General features: G+C 39.3%; 1 protein-coding gene across 7 annotated transcripts; it reads right to left on the bottom strand.

The window, feature by feature from the left end:
• Positions 1-415: 415 nt before the first annotated feature.
• NRBP1 (nuclear receptor binding protein 1) lies at positions 416-21,481 on the bottom strand. Of its 7 annotated transcripts, XM_087928676.1 has the most exons (20): positions 21,227-21,313; positions 20,726-20,965; positions 14,575-14,697; positions 14,145-14,246; positions 13,976-14,065; positions 13,573-13,613; positions 13,047-13,141; positions 9,650-9,673; positions 6,330-6,392; positions 5,679-5,762; positions 5,509-5,567; positions 4,621-4,719; positions 4,389-4,521; positions 2,438-2,540; positions 2,186-2,236; positions 1,899-2,034; positions 1,763-1,816; positions 1,546-1,609; positions 1,353-1,408; positions 416-1,227 (listed from the first exon to the last, which is right to left on the bottom strand). In XM_087928676.1, exons 2-20 carry the CDS (start codon positions 20,942-20,944, stop codon positions 1,129-1,131), a joined length of 1,695 nt encoding a protein of 564 aa, XP_087784802.1. In that variant the 5' UTR covers positions 20,945-20,965; positions 21,227-21,313; the 3' UTR covers positions 416-1,128. The 7 variants fall into 7 exon arrangements, with proteins under 7 accessions (XP_087784802.1, XP_087784805.1, XP_026564286.1 ...); XM_087928679.1 differs by lacking the exon at positions 6,330-6,392 and having other exon boundaries at positions 21,227-21,319; XM_026708501.2 differs by lacking the exon at positions 9,650-9,673.
• Positions 21,482-21,902: the final 421 nt, after the last annotated feature.

A 21,902-nucleotide genomic window follows, 5' to 3' on the forward strand; every position in this document is an offset into this window, starting at 1 on the left:
TTCAGATGTGAGCCTACATAAAATAGGATCTTCTTCAGATGTTACCTAGACATGCCTGCAAAAAAAACAAGCTCAGAGAAGTCACACAACCCAGAACCTAATAATATTTGCTGTAGAACATAGTTCCCAGAAAGCAAGAGAGCATTTTTCTTGCCTTTTTAAAGCAAAAGCTGGCTAAAATTGTGAGCATTTTTTTGGTGAATAAGCAGAGGCCAAAGAGAGGTTTAAATTCAACCTGGATGAGATAATCCCTTTTAAAATATGAAAGCAGAAATCAAGTATCTTCAGGAGTACAAACAGCCCAACAACCAACCACTCCTGCCCTTTCCCAATGAGCAGGAGATTGCCTTAAGTGGCTCCTTTTAACTCTGTGATTCCAATTCCCAGATTCTAATCACAAACAGGTTGCAGTTAATTATTTACAAAACAATTTATTAAAAATAGGAACAGAAATGACACTTGGAACAGCTCCAGCACAGGAATTGAATTTCTCTGATAAACTGGCCCCAAGCCTGCAGGCATTAGATAATATCCTAAAGGAAAAGATGGTTTCACATTGCCACCTGCTATCTGAACTGGAACTTCCTATCTACTACCTCTATTGACCAGAGGGAACCCTCACACCACACAATAGATGCAGCCAAGGATACTGGAAGCAAGGCTGGTGCATGAAGCAACTGTGGGAAGGAGAAGAGTCCATTTGGAGGGGGTAAGGCAATGACTATGGGGCTAGAGAGTGCATGTGTAGTGTGGAGGGCCAGCATGGAACGGGGTAGAACTTAACTTCTCCATCCCTCCCACCCTTTTAAATAACAAGACAGATTTCTGTGCTGTGCAAAAAAAACCTCTGTACAATTCAAGCAAAAGAAAACTCCATGCATGTGAGCCCCAAAAGAGAGAGAGGAAAGGAAGGCCATTGGCCACAGGGAAAATAATACTGACAAGGCACACAGCCCTCCCCCCACCACCCTTGCCCCTCTGCCTTTGAGACTGGCAACGATTGTCTGCAGGACCTGGCTATAACACATGCGGGAGGCACATCCAAGCTGGCAACGGTGGTGGCAGCGGCTTAGAGTAGTACCCTACACAGATGCAGAGCAGGTACACCTGCTAGCAGCAAGATGGCCATTATGATGACACGGTGACAGCTGCCAGTGCCCCATTCCGCGAATAGAAGAACTTGTTGAATGCCTCTTCAAGTAAACAGCTAAGCCGGCTTTGATCAGCCTGCAAAAGAATGATAAAAAAAAAAACACTGTAAGAAAACCTGTTCCTATACTCTTACTGGCTACAATGGAGTTCCCCAGAAAAAGAAGAAAATAAATCTTTTGGTGAACAGGACTGATACTTGCCTCACTGATGAATCCTAACTGAACCAATTCAGCTGCCAGTTCCTGAATATTGTCACCTAAGGAAGGAAAATGAGAGAGTTGGTATGTTTTCTAAGATGGAAAAGAAGAGAAGAGAAGAGAAGAGAAGAGAAGAGAAGAGAAGAGAAGAGAAGAGAAGAGAAGAGAAGAGAAGAGAAGAGAACACTGGACTTACTGGGCAGCAGGTCACAGCTCAAGTGCCGATTCAATTTGTCTTCTAGTTTCAGCAGCAGTGTCAACTGAAAGAAAGGTGGGGCATAGAAGAAAAAAGGAAATTGCATTTTCACCTTCAGTGTGTTCTTCAACACTAGGTAGAATTCTGCCCCAAAAGGGAATAGGCCATTGTAGGCAAATGGAAGCCCTAGACACCCAGTCTTGAGGCAGATACCTACATGGTGCTTCACGCCCTCCTCCACTGATTCAATGTTGCACTGCATCAACAGCACCTGGAAATTACAAAGGAGTGTGGTAAGGTGAGGCTCTACTATTATCAGCCAAGGAGATGCGGATTAGGGAGCAGCCACTCACTTTGCGGGTCTCCACTTCTGCTGGCTCTGGTGTTGGAGTCTTTACTGATGGGGGGGCAATGGGAGATTTCACCACCTCCTGCTGGGGCTGCTGAGGTCGGGGCAGCCCAAAGGCAGTAAGTGGATAAATTCCATTTCTGTGGAACCATAAACGGAATAATTCAACTCTATGTATTGCCTGCTAATTCAGTGAACTAACAACAAAGGGGCCAGGTTGGCTTGCCCAGGACATTAGCTAGTTTCAGTAGCAGAATCCACTGAGAGTCATTACAGGAGAAAGGAGCATACCTCACATCTTCCAAGAATTTGTCTAGTTCCAGCGCTGGGGACTGTGAGAATCTAGGACAAGGCAGAGCACCAATTTAGCTTTCACAGCATAAAGTACATCCACCCTTTAATGAGCCAACTGTCAACTGCTTCCCATTCTATCTAATATTCTGCTGACCTCAATCCATTGCATGGAACCAGAGAAATACTCAATTCCAAAACTCCACCTCAAAGCTTGCTCTCCCCTTTCAGTTCCCAACTATCCAAACTCACATCATACGGACACCATCGCGGTCAGCATGGTTGATTTCAGCCAGTACAGCACTCATGTCCAAGTTCTTGGTCATCTCTTCAAGTGCATTCTCTGGGATCATGTCTATCACAAAATAAAATGTACACATTTCACTCTTTTTCCTTTACTAACCCTCTGTTATAACCATTGGTTCCCTAAACATGCTTTCCATTTTTCCCCTGAAGAGTTTTAAAAAGAAGATTTAACAAATACAGTAAAAGACTAACTATGCTCCAGGGGTGGGATTCAACTGGTGTTACTACCAGTAACTCAAGTTTTTTACTGCTTTTTCAACCTCAGCTGTGCCGCGCAAAGCAATTGAGGTTGAAAAAGCAGGAAATAAAGGTCTAACTAACTATTCAGTATCATGAAAATTTGAACACTTTAAAATTATGTACTAAACAGATGTCCACATGAGGAATGAACATGTTAAATTCAAACTGATGCATAATTCTAAACATTGGTGCAACGAATTTTAACTTCACACATATACTGAGGGAACCTAAGTGGTTATAAGTATTTTAATTTTGTACCAAAAAAGGGCATTAATACTGACAGCAATATAACCTCCTACAAAAACAAACTATTTTTAGTTTAGAAAAAAATGAAAGCCAGCTGAATGACTTTGGGTCTCTCTCTCTCTCTCTCTCTCTCTCTCTCTCTCTCTCTCTCTCTCTCTCTCTCTCTCTCAGTCCAACCCACCTCATAGGGTTGTTGTGAGGGAAATAGGAGGAAGTTGTGTTGGATATGTTCACCACCTTGAGTTTATTTGTAAAAATAATAAAGGCAGGATACAAACAAAAAATAAAGGATGGGTAGACAAGTGCAACAGGAAGATTTATAAAATTTTGCACATATACTAGTCTCTCTCTCTCTCTGGATATTTTATATTCTCAGGAAGAGATCAATCTCATTGAGGTCATAGACATTACCCTAGCTAATTTAATCCTTTTAACTGAAATCATTACCCAGAATTAAGTTGGCACCCTCTCCATGCAAACTGATACTCTAGAGATAAACTACAATGTCTCTTCACCTCCCCCCAAACCATATTATTTTAGACAATCTATTTAATATTTGTTTATTGGGTCTTTTTTACTACTATCCAAATGAAGAGAGCTGGGCTGAAGTCCACCCACATTTATATATGTGTTTTTCATACCTCTGAACCACACATCACTTATCTATTATGATAATGGAAACACTCAGTCTTGAGAAAGTAGGTTGCTAATGCCTGAATAATGACTGTGAGGCGCTAGGAGAAGATATGTGAGAGCATCAGAGGCAGGCTGCTGTCCATTCACAGTTAAGAATAGGTGCAGTTCAGCGAACCAGCAAATCCCAACACTGACTGGTCCTGGCCCCACCTGTTTTTCGGCCTGTTTTGGGGCTGTTTTCAGGGTCGTTTTTTGGCTGTTTTCAGGCCAAAAACAACCCGAAAAATGTCCCAAAACATCCCCAAAACAGGCAGAAAACCTGGCAGGGGCAGGGCCAGCCAGTGATGGAATTAGCCCCAACTGAATCCTACCTCTGCCTTTGAGGCGAGTGACTGGGAAGCAGGGTTGGGTGTGATGAGTGACATCACCTATCCAGTCACATGACCAAACGGCCATGTCTATCCAGCCAGAGAACCGGTTCTTTAAAAATTTGCAGCCCACCACTGGAGAGCATCCAAAACTCATTTGTCAGGCTGATCAATCTTGCTTAGATACAAAGGAAGCTATTATTGACTTCTCTGTTTATCTTGGCTGCCTTCTTTTAGTAGGTTTGAGTTTTTCTGCTTTGTAATTTCATTTAGGGGTATTTCTGGATATATTATGATGTATTAGTTACTGAACTACACATTCATTTCATACAAAATATTATTTTTACACACTAGTGAAGGGTGTTTCTCTTAGCAACTGTCTGCAGACTTCTGTTGGCTATACTCACGCTGATGACCCACAATGCAATGGGCTGCCAAAAGTTTCAGAGAAGGTACTTCAAACAAAGCCTGATGGAAGAGAAGCTCACGAGCTGTGGGCCGTTTGCTAGGTTGTGGCTCCAGGCACTTCTGAATAAACTCCTAGAAAGGAAAAAAGGAGACCAAACTTTGTGCTTAGTCCTGAGAACTGGGAAAAGAATTGAAGAAGAAAGCAAGGAAAAGAACTGTGGACAGTCTTACTCGTTGTAATGGATCCTCTAGCAACTGGATGGCATTGTTAATAGCTTCTTGTGGCACATAGGAAGACTCGCCATTTCCCTGGATCTCCAGCACTGCCATCTATCAGCATAGAAACAGATGTCAATGGCCAATATCTTTAGATCACCAGAGAGGTTCACCTTTTATCAGACAATTTTATCAGCCACCACATAATTTTTTTTCTCATCACCCTATATGTGAACCAAAGCAACACAGCTATTTTTATCTTTCCACTAGATTAATTTTTATTATCAACAAAGAAATTGCTTTCATTTCAACCATTTAATTTTATTAGTCATATATTCCTTCAAACAAGAGCCTCTCAGGATTCACATCATATAAGGAATTTAGAAACAGTCTTAGTTGGAAGGAAACAAGAGAAAAAATAATGGAACCTCTTTAGGCCTGTTCTCCAAACCCTGAAGTTATAACAAAAACTATCCCATCTTCTTTACAACAGCAGCTCTAGCTGTAGTCATTAAGCAAATCCCACATACAGGTGTTAGATGCAACATCACAGGACCACCACTTGAAACCTCCTGCCAGCTTCCCCATGGACTTTGCCCGTGGGAAGCTGGCAGTGAAGACTGCAAATGGCGATCGCATGACCACAGGATGCTGCAACTGTCAAAATTGTGAGGCAATTGCCAAGCACCCAAATTAAAATCACACTACTCCGAGGGATGCTGCGATGGCTGCAACATTCAGCACCACTGTAAGTTCAAAGAATTACTGAATGAATGTAAACCGAGAACCACCTGTATAAGGAGGAAGATAAAAGCACAGTTCGATTTGCCAGATAATCTTAACATGGAATTAATTTCACGGTCCTGTGTACAGGTGTACATATATTAATTGCCCACCACTTACCTCTAATGCACACATTCCAAAGGAGTAGATGTCCACTGCTGTAGTCACATGTGCAACTTCTGGAACAAAGAATAATAATTAGAAGCTAACTCTAAGGCAGAGAGAACAGACTGAACACTTTTTCTGCAGTTAATACAGAACTGCAGGCCCCAATACCCTCGTATTCGTACCGCCATACTCTGGAGCAAAGAAATGCAGGTTCTTCTGCTCCTCACGACATGTCTTCACATGATTGTTGATGGTATCTGGGGCAACTATAAGAGAAGAGAATTGTAGGAGATCAGAGTCCATGCCTCTCTTTCCTTTTTGTTATACGGGACTTGAGGCAGTTTCCATCTAGTTCATCTCTGCAAGGAACCCCAAACAAAGAAGCACTGCTCTTGTCCAGCCTCCCCAGCTTTCAGGCAGCACCACATCATAAGCGAACTCAGAAGCAAAAAGAAGGGATGCCTACATTCTCTTCCAGAAACCCCAGGTCTTTTCTGCGTCAACTCAAAGCCAGGCAAAGCAACCATCTGATCTTTCTAAAGAAACGGACATGAGAAGAAACTAGACTCCGTATGTGTACACGTATACACACACACACGCTATTAGAATAGGAGAGCAGCTTTTGTCCGTTGATGAAGGTAAAACAGCCCATTCTCCCTAACAATTTTTTTATTTTGGATAGCTGCACCAAGCCACTATTTCTCCAGGCAAGCACAGATGCAGGCAAAGCTCAAAGTAAATCCCAAAATGCTGGTACTTTACCCATCACCTTACAGTCTTATGCAAAGAAAGCAACTTCCCAATAACATGCCCAATTGTTCAACAGCACTTACCCCCTATTTTTTTCACAACTTTCTCAGTTGATACCGCAAACAAAGCAATGCTTCTGGCAGCACCTGAACATTTATAATTTCTTTTAAAATATATTTAACTTGCTTATTAAAACAGTCCCTAAATTGACCAGTAAATAAAGATAAACAAAGCGGTCAGTGAATGACTACCACAAATTCTAAAGAAGCTTCTGGCACAACAAACCTCATTCTAGCCAAGATACAAAAATCATCCTGAGAAAATTTGGAAACCAATAAAGATCCACTGTGGACAGGGTATAGCTTTGGCTGACATAAAAGAAAGAAAGAAAATCCCAAGCCAGTGTATTATCCATAAAGAACTGCTTGTTTGCTATGTTCTTCCAATATTAATTATCTCAGTTAAAGACTTAGTGGATGCCTTTACACAGAGTGCAAGGCTTGACTTTTTTTGCTTTTGTATGTATGGTTTAGATATTCTGCAAAGTTAGCCTGTGTATTTAGTTTACTGTTATTTATATTAAACAGGCCCAGGAAATGGGTTAATTTATTAACTAAGATTGTACAAATTGTATTGTTCAAATCCAGCCTTAGGCTCAAGCTAATTCACTCTATTTAAGCAGTGTTAAGAGATTTTAGTTCATGCCTCACCTTTTGATAAGTGAGAGGAATAGACTGAAAGTGCCAGTTCCCAAGAGCTTAGACCTTATTGACATGACAGAAAACCAGCTTGTGGAAGTCAAGCAGCAGAGGGTGATTTAACATTAATGAGAAAGGACTTCTGATAGAAGAGAGTATTTGTACCTCAGTGTTGAACTTGGAGTCCTTGGTGTTTTGAGCTTATGGGTTTTTTTGCACACATTTAGTTACCAGATTAGGTACCATCAACGGTACTACAAAGAAGTGGGGTATGCTCCCATTTTATATACTAATGGCTTGTCCTGTCAGTGTTGGTAGGAGAGGTCTTGGTGGTTCCTTGATTAGGCTGTTGTTTATTGTGTTTTTATCCGAAATGGTAGTTTCTTCACTGTTGGCCTAATGTTAATCTAGGTGTTATCTCTATTCATCTGGGGGTTGATTGTTGGTGAGGAGATGTTTTGGGGTTTTTTGTTTCCTTTTTTGCTTTTTGCTTGTCTTTTTTGAATGCTATGTAGATGTTGTTTATCTGTATGTGCCTATTGATATGCCAAGTTCAGAGAGCACCAAGGACCTTACACAACTGTTTCCACTGAACAGAAAAAAAATATTGGCAGGACCAGACTAAGTCTGTATACTTTAAACTACAGCCCAGAATAAAACTGATCTAGTAGCACCTCTACTGCTGTCAAACAAATTAAAAATATATTAGCTTTAGCTTAATGTCAAAGTCTATTTTCTAATAAAGTATTTCCAGGTGTTTGCTCCTATCTAAAATTTTCCTGCAATACATTGCTTTCCTTAATATCCATATACTTTCTGTATCAACTAAAAATCTGGTAAAAGCTTGAAAACAAGTTGAAAAAGCTTTTACCAGGCTTTTGAGGTTCTCATTAAAAAAACACACACCCTTTTTCAGAATGAGAAACTGTAGTTGTAGCTACTATTAGTAATCACTGTTAGAAATATGCATTCCATGTATGCATCGATATGTACTATATTGCTTACCAAACTAGAGATGAATATAAATAACAATGAAAATAACTCATTTTCCCCAAATTATAATTATTGTTATTTACTATATTGCTTGCTAATAATTTAATTAGCGATTGTACTTGTTAAGCAAGTAGTACTGTAGGGCATTAGTTATTTTGGTATAAACTTTCATGTACTAATCTTCATTAATACTATTATAGTTCTTTAATTTGATTATATTCATGTTTCTATTTTTCTATAAAATTAGTTTCTTTCATAACTATCTGTTCATTAATGCTAAGGTTTACATACAATTTTAAATTAATAAGATCACTGGTGTTTTACAGTATGTCATTAGTTAAATATGTACAATGTAACTGTGTTCTCAACAGACTAAAACTAATGCATACATTCTGTACTTCTGGATGAACTCACTAGTAACTCCATCTCTTAACACTGCTTAGAGACTAATAAATGATTGTGGATTTTAAAAGTTGTAAGCTGCTCAAAATCACTGTGTATGAGTTGGGTGGAAATATACATTTATTTAATCTAATAAAAATATAATAAGGTATTGTAAAATATGCCACTTATTTTAATAAATGTAGGCTAGGTTCACCGTATCTCATTTTGCTACTGACTAAGGATTAAGCTACAACTGGATTCAGGAAGTCTAAAATAAATTATATTATCGCTTAGCATGATGTATAAATCCAGATAATGAAATGGAAGAAATTCCATCCTCGTCCTATCATATGCATAGAGTAAGCAAAAGAATAGTGCTCCTTTTCATGCCATTTGGCAGCCATCACTCTCCTCTCAGCATACTATGGCATCTGTTTTTTTGCAATCTTCTGAACTTCCTAGACCAAGGACCACATGGACTTGGTACAAAGTTCTTTTCAGTCTTCCTTATTGTTGGACATACAATTATCCCAAAGGTTTCTCTCAGCTGGAAACTCAAAGCCACAGTCTCATCATCAGCATCTCTCTTCCACCCAAGCTTTTTCTTTTTTTTAAAATCAGTCTTCTGTTTGCCAGACTTGGCTAAAGTTTCACCAGAAATTCATCTTCTCTATGCTCTTTCCTGGCAACCTGTCTTATTGTTCTGTTTCAATCACTCTACTCTGCCATAAACAGAAAGACTTGCTTACCTGTCATACCTAGCACTGGGATAGGGAAGGCAAGCAAATCCCCGAGGGATCCTTCTATAGCTGAAGGGAATTGAATAGTTCCAAAATAAGAGCTTTCAAAGCAGAGCCTAATTTTCTGATTCAACTAGAACCCCCAAAGGGAATTCAATGTATGTCCCTAAACTGGACCACCTTTTAGCACTCTTATAAGCCTCACCCATTATCCCTATAAACAGCTGGCCACAGCTCCGGCCACAAGCAAGCAGCAAGCAAAATCCCAATCACGGCCGCAAGGGAAGGAGGTAGCAGCCGCTCCTCAGACAAGAGCAGTTCACATGCAGGAGGAAACATGCAGCAGGACAGCAGAGAAAACACAGACCAGAAATGAAAGAGAAGGGCAGGAGTCCTCTCCAACTAAGAGCCAAGGGCAGGCGCAACTATACTAGTCATAAGCAAGGGACACTGAAGAGAAAAAGGAGCTTTTGTATATAATGCATATATATATATATATATATATATGATGCCATTTATGTGTATATATATATTATTATTATTTTTAGAAAGTCACAGTCACATCACAGAGCAGAGAGATTTGCTCACCATTAGCAAAAATCCTATGAAAGACTGTTGGCAAAAGAGAAAGAAAAAGAGAGAGAGGCAGCCCATCAGCAGGAAATAAAACTCAAGAATTGATGGAAGAGCCAGCCTTTCAGCTAAGCCACTGTACCTCCTGTAGCAATGGGACAGACTGTGTTTGTCTCATCAGGACAGAGTGAAGGGTTGTTGTTTTTTTATCCTGAACCTCTATAAAAATCTACAAAGGAGGTCAGTGCTCAGCTGTTTTGGGTACACAATCTCCATGTGAAGGGAGTCAGGAGCCAAATATACCACCTACATTTGGCCATCCATCAACTGCAAATTATCTTCTACTTCTCAGAATCCACTTTAGTCCAGAGCCATCTTTTCACCCTCTACCACTATCCACTCTTTCTCTTGACTTGCTGTTGGGTGGCCAATGAAACAAACAAAATGTTAAAGTTATGATATTTATGTAGTTACTTACCAAGCACATCTAAATTATATTAAAGTAGCCAAAATATCTTTACAATCACAAGGCATGTCACAACTTTTGAGCACCCCTAATGTTTGGAAATTGAAAGTTGAAAAATTTGACACGCCCTAGATCACTGGCCAAGTGTCTTTCCTTGGAGGAGGAGGAGAGAAAAGGTTCAGATGGAGGATCTGCCTGAAAACAAAAAAACCTTTCTTGCATTTCATTCTCATAGGATACAACACCTCTGGGTTAGAAACAAATGCTGTTTATCTATCTCCAAGCCCGTCAATCTTCAAAAAATGTGGATTTTTAAATATGTTAGTATTTTTCCAACTATTCCCAAGGAAAGGGTATAGCCAATGAATTGTTACTCTCTACCTGGTAAATCTCTATCAGAGATTTTCTAAGTTGCAGCCCAACAGCTTTCCTTCTCTCCCTTTTGGACTACACCTCATTGAGAGCTTGTCCTCTGAGTTAGTTGTTCAATTTCTCCAACCTCACCTCTGTACCACTGTCTCTGGACGCCTCAAGGGTAGCCTCTGGTGTTGCTGAGTTTGGAAACCTACTGGGATGCATTTGCCTGAACTATGGTAATAGAATGAGGAAGACGAAGAAAAAGCAGAGTGAAGATTGGAAGAATGGGAAGAACTCTAATATTCAAAGAAATAAAGTTTGTTTTAAGGAGGAGAGAAAAAAATGAAGGACTCTTAATAAATTAGGACAAAGAAAGAATTAGATCCTCATTAACCCACTACTGCACTCTTATGCTTCTATAAAGCAGTTAAGGAAGCTAGGTGTAATCCTTTACCTAACTCCTGAGACAGTTCCATGCAGGATGGGTTACCTTTCCTGCCATTCAGCATCCTAGCTTCCTTCTCCTCCCTATTCTTCAATGGAGTTCTTGCAGGAAGTCTTCCTCGTTTCTGAATTTGACATGTTTCTGATTGCTTCCCTTCTTAACATTCCATCAAACAGGCAAAGGGTGCGTGCATTAAATTTCCTTTCAAAATATTTAATGAGATTTCAATGGCATATATCATTACCTACTGTGATCAATTTTTCATCATTATAGTATTCTTAATAATTGTCACTAGGATGCTGAAGAAAGAAAGGAAAAAGCAAGCACTTATTTCAAATAGCTATTTCAAGAATTATAACTTCACACAAGAGTACTGTGTGACACAAACACAGATAAGTATTTCTTATTCCCAGGGAAAAGCAGTCCTGGAAGCACAGCAACCACAACTTATTCTCAACTCATGTGGATTATAGAACATGCAGATTCTAATCCATGCACCCTTTCCTCAGACCAACAGAACTGTCCATCAAGACACAATAAAACTACACATGGTGGCTAGTGCTCTATTTTTGTTCTTCTGTAAGAGATGGCCAGTTAACTTGACCCTCTATTCAAACAGTATTGAGCAAAGTTTGTTTTATGTTTACTTCTTGGGTTTAATTATGTAGTAATCCTAATAGAAGATAATTACTACAAAAATGGCCTTCAGATGCAGTGATAGATGTCTATGAACCTAACTGCAGAATCAGTAACTTTTTAGTCTAGCAAAGATTCTTCCTCTATCTCAAAAGGCAAGGAAACAATTTCAAGGCCTTTCTCTCAATTAATTTTATCCAGAGTAGATGATTAATTTCAGAATTAGAAATCTTGATTTTTGTGAAGAACTGTTCCATTACATATCTCTTGGATCTACATTTTTGTTATTTGGAGGCTTCAGTTGTTCCAATTTTCACTTCTTTCAAGAAGATACATCTCATGTAATTAAGATTGACACTTAGATCAGTTAATACAATAACTTATTTCAAGAACCATGTTCATTTTACTACTGATGTTTCATTCATGGTGTGTGTTTGTGTGTGTGTGTGTGTGTGTGTGTAGTATGCATCTGTGAAGCAGTATATAAATCTAAGTCCTATTGCTATTGCAATTAAAAATATGACAGCATTGTGTTATTTTGGATACTGGGGCAGCATATTTACATAAAAAACATGATGTATATAAATCACTGATTTCTGAAAGTTCAATGGGAGTGTGCCAGGCTATACAAATGTAATAAATAAAGTAATATGAGAAGCATAATGCTCATATTATCCAGCTTATAGACTTGCCTCTGGAATCTAAGTTGGCTATTGGGGAAACAGAATTATGGGTTTCTGAGATCTTTGATTTGATCCAACACAACTATGTTTGTACGAGTCTTGTTTTTTCCCACAACTGACTATCCAGAAACTATGTTTATATCAATTTAATTGCAGCGTTAACATGGCCATGATTAACTGTCCCCTAAGCTTCAAAAGTAATTTTGAGAATTTTCATGGATTAAACTGGCATAATTCATTGAATAGGACATAAGCAGCACAAAAAAAATGAGATGAAATGCTAAGCATATATTTGTGAAAAATGGAGCAGCCAACAGCGATACTTTGCTTGTTTACTAACAGCTCACTAAAACTGGCCACAAGAAACTGACAGCCCAAGAAGAAGTGAAACAAAGAGCTCTGCCCATCCTGTCTTCCCTACAAGTCTTATGAATCAGTGTGTTCAAGTGTAAGACTGGCTTGGAAGCAGCCAAGAACAAGCAGCATCCCCAAGGTTCCAAATGTTTGAATGACAGAGATAAAAATGAGTTGATAGCAGAGTTTTCTGCCTGCAAAAGAGTAAACAGAGACTCTACAAAAAGAGGATAGAGCAGCCTGCAAGTGGCAAAAGGTCCAGGAAGTTTCCAAAGGTCAACAACAACGGATATAAGTTAGAGGCACCGGTTGCAACAGAGTCCTGCAATACAGACCTATCAATTTATGCTCCAAGCCCTATAGGTTTTCTTGGACTAATATAAAGCTTGAAACAATGTCAGGGAACAAAGCAAGCCAAGAATGGAATTGTAGCATACATTAAATCACAAACTAATTCCACAACAGTCTCACCTGATCCAATCTTAATAAGTCCATTGTGCTGGATGAAGATGGTATCACAAGTCAAGTTTCCATGAATGATTGGAGGATCACAGGAGTGAAGGTAACTGGAACAGCAATACAATAGAGTGAATCACAGCTACCAGATATACATGCATAGTTTGCAAAATCAGTTTGCAGGTACAACGGAAATACATATATTTTAGTAACAGAAAACCAATCTTCATTTCCATTATTTCTGGTATCCAAAGAATGTAAAGTTGTGTTGGTAGGTTTGTTTGAAATCCAAATCCTTTTTATTAGCTTTCTAAGGAAAACTTTATTGTGCTGCTGAAACTATCATATAGTACACCAGAGGCTCTGAAAACCAAAGTAAGCAATAAAAGAAGCACAGTTTTTCCATTTACTTTCTCCAAAAACCTTTCTTATACAATAAAAAATATAGACATTCCATTGAACCTCTGAACACGTGTAATCATTTGTACACCAACATTGTGCCCAAGACTGTCCTCCCTTTCATATATGTAAAGGCACATACCTGAGGGCAGAAAGGATTTGGGTGCACCAACGCTTCCAGGCCTGCAATACAAATGAAATATCACCCAAAAGTTTTCAGCATCTCCTGCACAACTAAGTTGTCATTTGGTGTCTCTACAGTGCCATTTCTATTTTCTTTACTTCCGGGCACTCTTGATTTGCAAATCACAACTGGTTTCTATTACTTTGCTCCAGAATTAGATGGATTAACTCAGGACTCTTGGGCAGGAAACAGACTTACTAACATTATGAGCAAGATAGCCATTTTTTTCCTCATAGTCTTTGGCAGAAAGGGAAGCAACAGTACCTTGGCCAAGGGCTACAGACACCCCCCAAAAAGAAGAAGAATAGCACACAACAATTTAGGGAGTTGGGAAGAGAGTATGAAGTTGGGAAGAAGTTACCTTTTCATTCATGGTCTTATGGTTCTTCTTTGTTTTCTTCAAAAATTGCTTCAGGCTACCAGAGGACATGTATTCCGTAATGAAGATAACCTAGTAATAGGGTGGAAGTTATCAACTGCTGGTGCTTCATATTTTTCCACACTGATAAATCACACAAAATTCTACTTACCCTGGCTTTATTTTCTTTCACATCTGCCCAGTATTTATGGAATTTCACAATGTTCAGGTGCTCCAACTGGATCAAGTTGTCAAAGACAGCTTTGACCTTTTCCTGTAGCAGCAGCAAAGCAAAGTAATGTAAATAACTCAAGAAAAGGAAAATGCCATTGAGTTTCAACACAGCCTGAAACTGGGCTCATCTATTTCACACACAGGTCTTCATACATATTTACTCCCAGACTGCAAGATGGAGGGTAATGGAGGCATTGCTAAATTTAAGTCAAGCAAGCAGACTATCCAACAAAATAATCCTACAACACCTTCATTTTCCTTGTATGCTTAATTTCAAGAAACTTCTTCATAGTCACAGAAAATTTGAGCCCTCATACAACAGATATTTTGTCTGCCTTTTCATAACTCTTCATTCCAGTTTCACCAACCTCTTGAAGCTTAAAATTCTTGCGTTCGGAGAACTGGACTTCATTCCAAACCACCTCCACACCTTCTTCTGTATCCATTGCCAAATAGGCACTATCAATTCCAGGAACATTGCGTTGATTAACCTAGATGGAGATAGACAAAAATAGATTCCAAATTTCAAGCAGACTAGAAAGGTTGCTGTATCTGCAACTTGTTGCTATTTGACCTAAAAATGTAAGATGAATCCTGCTGGATCTGACTGAAGGCTACATAGATGAAACTCACAAAACAAATAAATAGGTGAATCTGGTAAGATAAAAAGCAGGATATGATAAATGTACTCCTCTGTTGCTCATTCACAACTAGAATTTGAGTCCTTCCTTGAGGAAAATGAGGGATCTAGAAACACTAAAGATGGATGGATGGATAGATGGATGGATGCTTCTACCATTAAGATTAACCATTACAAACATATATATCAACCTATTTTCTACCAAGTTCAGAATGGAATGAATATGTAGTATGCTAAAGATTTTTTTGTTTTGAAAGATGGGAAAACACAAAAGCCAGCATAGCTAGATTTAATTTAAACTAACATAATTTACTGTATTTTTCCATAATTTTATATCTATTTCAAACCATCATTGCTTCCACCATGTCTATACTCCACATCATACAGTGTCTGTACTATTTCAACTACTCACTTCCCTCTTTTTCAGAATCTCATCAACACTGTCCAACAAATCATCTATTGAACTTCCTTTTCCTCTTAACCCATTCACTCATTTTTCATATTTTGTGCAATTTGATCCCCACTCATTCTCATCTCAATGTCTTTTCATACTGGTCACTCACTTCAAAGTTCACATTCATTCAATACCCATTTGTTTTTTGTCCTATTTCTTGTTTCACCATATAGCTTCTTTAGTACCCAATTTTGGCTACATTCAACTTACGTTTCTTGTAATATATCACACTCTCACTTCCATATAACAAAGCGCGGAAACCACACTCATATAGCTTTTGAAGAACTATGGGAAGAAAATGGGAGATAAGGAATTTTCATTTATGTGAGAAAAGATATTAAAAGCCTGCATAGGAGAGATATGGGAAGAAAATATAAAAGACTTTAAACCTGCTGTAATTCTGGCTACAAATTTATTCTCACAGTTTTAAATATTACCTCAGACTAAGATTAAAAGTATTTCCCAGAAACGTATTTTATGTTTACAGGTAGTCCTCAATTATCACAACTGGAACCAAGAATTCCATTACTAAGCTAGATAGTCACTAAGTGAAACATCCCATGACAACAGGCTTATACACCTCCCATTCATAGCTGTTAAAGAGAATCTCTGTTGGTCATTAAGCAAAACATCATATGACTGCAATGTGCAATTTTACTGCTGCCACTGCTTGTCTGATACTGGTTGTGAAACTCCCAAATGTCAATCATGTGACCCCAGAGATGCTACAATGGTTATAAACGCAAGGACTGGTCATAAAATTGCTTTTTCGCACCCTCATAACTTCAGAGTTGCTAGACAGGGTAATTGTTAAGCAAGGGCTACCTGTATATTTCTAGTTTGCTATCTGAATCAGGATGAACACAGCTATAAGGATTTTTTAAAAGTAGGTTTAAATTACAAGAGAACACATTTTAACTGAAGATCAAGAAAATGTCCTAAAATGAAGAGCTGTTTAGTAATTGAACAGACTGCCTTCAGATTCACCTTCGCTAGGCATATGCTATATCTGTCAGGTTATCTGTCAGGGATTCTTGTATTAGACAGGTAACTGAATTTTATGTTCCCTTTTTCAAAGTATCAAAGGGTCTTTTTCACATTCTTTGCCAACTTCTCCTCTTACATTCCACATCACAACTTCCATGTGTCATCGTGCTCATCAGACAGATCCATAAATTATTGACTTCCACTGCCCATCATGCTTCGATTAATCATGAATTTGTCCAATCCCCCTTTGAATCTGTAAACTGGTAAGTATATCCATATTTGAATTCAATTACTGTGCTCAAATAACATCTTAAAATAAGTTTAGTTTAGTTTGTCACTGCATCTCGTAAAACGAAATTAAATACCATCTTCAGTGTACATTATAACTATAAAAATAAAACACACACATTCTATACAATTGAATTGAAAACCCGATATTGCATTAATATTGCACTATACAGTATAATTCAATATAGTTACTGCCCTTGGATAGAAGCTGTTTTTCAGCCTATTTGTCCTTGTTTTTATTATCCTGAACCATCTGCCAGATGGTAATAGTTCAAAAAAAGGGTGCCCAGGATGAGATGGATCTTTAAGGATGTTTTGAACTTTCTTAAGGCAGCGGGAGTTATAAAGCTCTTCCAAAGAGGGGAAAGGGCAACCAATGATCCTCTGGGCAATGATGTTAACCTCTGAAGTGATGTCCTATCTGCCACTGTGCAATTGGCAAACCGTACAGAGGTGGAGTAAGTTAAAATACTGTCTATGGTGCAGTGGTAAAAGGTCACCAGCAGTTTTTCATTCAGTTGTTGTTTCCTGAGGTAGTATACCCTCTGCTGGACCCTTTTGACCAGTGCTGGTAAAAAAAGAGAGATTATAACTCAAGATACTCTGTGAACTACAGCATTTTAATTAAACATTGTTGTATATATTGTACACACTCAGCCAACTGTAATTTATTTAGTAAACAATAGTTGAACCTTAAAATATTTCTAGTTTTGATCCAAAATCGCCTGAATTTCACTTCAATATAAAGACCTCTACGTTTGTTATTAACTCTAGGAGTCTCTTATACCAACCATGCTGAGATTTTCTGAATATGGAAGGAAAGTAAATTCTGCCATCACAGAACTGCAGGAGAACTGTGCCTATGACAGAAGTCTTCTTAGCATTATTATGTTTCTGAGCCACTCCTATTTTTAGCATTCCCTTGACTTTTATTCTAAAGCTCAGAGCACTTCCTATTCTTAAGTCTTATAATTCTCAAATCTTCTAAGTTCAAGTTTCCAGTATCAGTTTTTTTTTCAAATTCCTGCTTTCTTTATAAAAGTTAAATTCAAGAGAAGGCAGCCTGCAGCCTTAATCCACAAATTGAAGCTGCCAAAATTCAGTGGATAAAACCAAAATTACAGTATAGCTAAATGATTTTCATTTTGAAGAGTACTAAAATATATATATATATATATATTAAATTTCAAGTAAGAATGCATGTGTTGTATTAAGGGGCAGGAGCACAAGAGACAAAAAGTTTGCTTTGACCCCTCCAATGATATCACCAACACATTCCCTACAGCTCCTAGAACTAAAAAAAAAAAGTAATTAAAAAGAACATTCCCTAGCATAACTATTCTAGTCCAGTGATTCCTGAAGCCTTAGGTAAGGCAGTATAACAAAAATTACACAACCACCCATGTTAGGGAATCACGTGTCTCTTTGTTGCCCCTCCCTTTTCTTGATGTATAGCCAAATCATCTTGTGGGTCAAGCCAGCGAGTCACACATCATTACCAAGCCGAGAGTCAACCTCATTATGATCTCAGAGATATTTAAAAGTATACGCTGCTCCTGAAAGACAGGGGGATGGGGAAAAGTGGGAACATCAAACAATGGCATGACCTAGAGAACAGCTGCAAAAAGCAGAGGATGTTAAAGTGCTGAGTCAAAAATGTGTAGAGAAAACCAGCAATACAAAATCATCCAGCTAAAGTGCTGGTGGCATGGTTAGCAGGCTTTAGCAAATCTATTTTAAGAAAGGAGGAAGAAAACAAGGCAAAAGACAAAGCAACCAAACCTCAAGATCGGACAAAACACTACACTTAGTTATGGACCACAAGAGGGGAGGAGATAAGAGTGTTAAACAAAGGCTACAAAGAGAATCTGTAAAGGAAGTGAACTTGATCCCCCTCCAATGTTACTGAAGAACTTATTAGCCTTAACTTTTTAAGATGAAAAGAAATAGAAAATCTTAATAAAGCTGCTACGGTATATCAGTGTCTATGTATAGTTCACAAGTAGGAAAATATAAAAGCTGTCCGCTCTTTATGTCAAATATACTGCTTCATAATAGAGGTATATAATGGTCCATAATGGTCAGTAGCCATTAATAGCCTAAATGAGAAGCAAGAGAGCTACAGATTTACAGCCCTTTTTTTCTGGCCATCAGATTCCTCTGGGGTAACTGCTGCAAATTCAACGCATAATTTTCTGTTTCAAAAAGAAAACAGTACTGTACAAATATGTATTTGTTTTATAAAAAGAAAAACTCCTTCCAAAAACAAGTTACAATGTGCTCCTGCCCACTTGTGAGTCCTCAACTTCTTCTGAAAGTTAAATCCCTGATCAACAAAAAGCCATCAAGCCCAGGCTTAGTTCATCAGTAGTCACCATCAGTACATTTTCTGATAGAGAACTCCTAAGCATCAATTGTGTTTTATTTTAGTAACAGTGATATTCAGAGAAGGAAAAGGGCATGAGTCTGGTCTTTCTGTATTCAGCAAAGGAAAACTATCTTGTATATCTAAAAGTTTATGTACTTGCATATTTAAAGGAAAGTTTTTCCAATGCATCCTATATTGGATTTAGGGTTGAATTAAAAAGCGGAAGAGAATCCAGAATTAGCTGAGTCCCTCACAGCAAAAAATTTGAAATAGGGCTAGTAGCAGTCAATCTTCATGACTGCTAACTGAAAATAAACCATCAGGATGACTAAATCAAGGCTTTCAATATACAGAACAGGATAACACTGTAATTATGCTAGCCCAGCTAAGCCCATTTCTCCTCAAAATCAGCAATGATGGCTATTTTTTTCCCAGCCAAATAAGCTATTATCCCAACACTGACTTCAGAATATTCAGGTCAACACATTTCCCTTCAAAAAAGGGAAATAGCCTCTATTCAAAAGGCTGCTCTAAAATCTTCAATATAAAGCTATGAGCTTGTTAATCTGCCAAATCCAATCACCTAAAATTATCCAAAATATCTTCTAACTTATAACTTCCTTAACAGCAAGAGATATTGTCCTGCATTTAAAATATCAAGGAAGAGGACACTTCCTCAGAACATACCCCAAGCAAGTTTCAATCAAGGAAACAGAATAAAACCATTGGTTCTTAAGGACTGAATCCGTATCAGAAAACTCAAGATGGGATCATATCCAGAGCCATATATTAAAGACCATTCAACAATTGCCAGACATATAGGAATGGCTCTTTTCCTATGTTATTCCCATGCTATAGATTCTTGGAGCCTGGCCATCATATTCCTTTCAAGAGTAGAGTGGAGTAAAGGCTCTTCTTTTTAGTTAACTCTTCAATTAAAATCCCCTTCAAGTCAAACTCGACTTCTGGTAATTTCATGGACATGTTTGTGCTGTTTTCTGGGCAACAGTAAAAAAGGGGAGGCATTAAAATCAGCTTCTATGACTTTGATTCTGAATTTTTAAGTGTTTATTTTGTATTGGTAGTCACTCTGAAAATCATCTGAGGACAGCAATGAAACAAAAACAGCAAAGTAATAAAACCTCAATAAATTTCTCATGATATCTTTAAAATTGTTTGTCTGTCAGCATAAAGAGTTCCTTTATAACAGCTGTAAAGCACATAATTTTCAGTCAGATTTCTTAGTTCAAGTCCCATTATCTATTGGTAAGGTTGGGACAAGAAATCCTAGCAATCAAAACATACAATTCATAGCTAGCTAAACATACCTTTTACATAAAGGCAAAAACCCCAGATTTGTAAACAAGAAAATATCAGATTGAAATGCTGTCTAGAATACCTTGATTACAAACAAAGAGGCACTTCACCCAAAACTTACCACTGTATTAAAATAACTATTAGGGTACTTTTCATGTCTCGACTCTTCCAAATCTATGGTAAAAGGGGCAACTGTCTAAATCCTAAAACCACTTATGACTAGTCAAATCTCAACTTCCACACTATCCGACCCAACTGGCCCTGTCACAGTCTTTGACAGCTGTTTATCTACAAACCGGTGTGCAGCGCGGATCCCAGAACGAGACCCCCAGAGCTCTCGGGAAAGGAACTTTTTCCACAGCCCCAGCCTCCTCAGGGTTGCTCTCTTTTGTGCAGGCCTCCGAAAGGCGCCAGCTTCCCGTCAGCCAGAGATGGTGGTCGGGACGCACGGGCTTCGTCACCTACCTCTTCCCGCCTCTTCTGCCAACGCCCGCAAGGTGATTCCTCCAAGATTTCGGACTCGTCTTCGGACTCGTCCTCTTCTTCCTCCTCTTCCTCCTCCTCTTGAGTTGCCGCCGCTAGCGGCGGCGAAAGGGAGGTCATGCCGGATCCCGCAGACGCAGCCTCGGGTTTCTGGTCGGAACCGATATTGCCGGATACTTGCTTGGTTTCGCCCTCAGACATCGCCGCGACGGAGAAGGCGACCTACACGTTGAAAGAGAAGAGGCTTCTCTCAACAGGAGGGCAGGCGGGGCGGAGGCCGTTCGTGACGCAGCACCAGGACGACGCGCTTCCGCCAGAGTTACGCAGGCCCGTCCCCTCAGCGCACGGGGCAAACGGGGGAGCCCGCCGGTCCCTCACGCTCCACCAACCCGGCGTGACGAGACCTCGCCGCATACATGGCTATCACCCCGGCGACAAGAGACCGCTGTCCCCAGCCACGACAGCCCCAAAGGTAGAACTCACCGGGGCGCAGGCTAGCCTCCGCCACCGCTCGCAACCTGAAGCCAACTAACAGACGACTAGCCGCGCTGCGACGGGGGGCGCTCCAGGGACGGCAGAGGCAGGATTTAGTCGAGCCAATAAGAAGCCGACCTGCGCATCAAAGACGCGCTTGGATTGGAGAGAGTGCTGCAAGGCGGGCCCCGCGGTGGTTCTCATTCAACTCCAGCAGTCCGCCGAGCTCCGGTGGGACAAGGCGACAGGGCGGGGTCTTTATGGCTGCAGAAAATGGAACCAGATATTCCTGCGCACGTTGATACTTGGAGTGGGTCTTGCGTGACCCAGAACCAGCCCGTGTAGAGAGCTGTTCCGTATTTCCAAGCGGTCTGCGGAGCCAGTGCGAGAAAGTCGTCTTTCCAATCGGTGCGTGAAGCAAATTGACTGCGGCTAAGCTCCTCTTAGATTCCTCATTGAAATGCCATACAGGGTTAGAAAAGCTCCCTCTGATAGTAATAAAGTTTTTGAATTAGGAAGAAACAGTCCTTGATAATAGTTCTGAACATTGGTAATGGAGCATAAAACTTATGCACGAATTAACAGCTGGTTTCTACATAACCTAACTATAATCACAGTACACTGAAGCATAGTCAACTAAATCAGAGTTTTGCTGGAAATGGTCAAAAACTACACAAACCTTGAT

This window comes from Pseudonaja textilis, chromosome 1, assembly GCF_049901715.1.
Source record: "Pseudonaja textilis isolate UNSWEBS1 chromosome 1, rPseTex1.2, whole genome shotgun sequence".
NCBI classification, from domain to species: Eukaryota; Metazoa; Chordata; class Lepidosauria; order Squamata; family Elapidae; genus Pseudonaja; species Pseudonaja textilis.

Coding starts and splice junctions, on each gene's coding strand:
- NRBP1 (XM_087928676.1), bottom strand. CDS start 20,944: ATGTCTGAGGGCGAAACCAAGCAAGTATCCGGCAATATCGGTTCCGAC. Junction 14,698..20,725: donor GGCAGAAGAGGCGGGAAGAG/GTAGGTGACGAA, acceptor ATCTCCATCTAG/GTTAATCAACGCAATGTTCC. Junction 1,610..1,762: donor AGGAGGGCGTGAAGCACCAT/GTAGGTATCTGC, acceptor CCTTTCTTTCAG/TTGACACTGCTGCTGAAACT.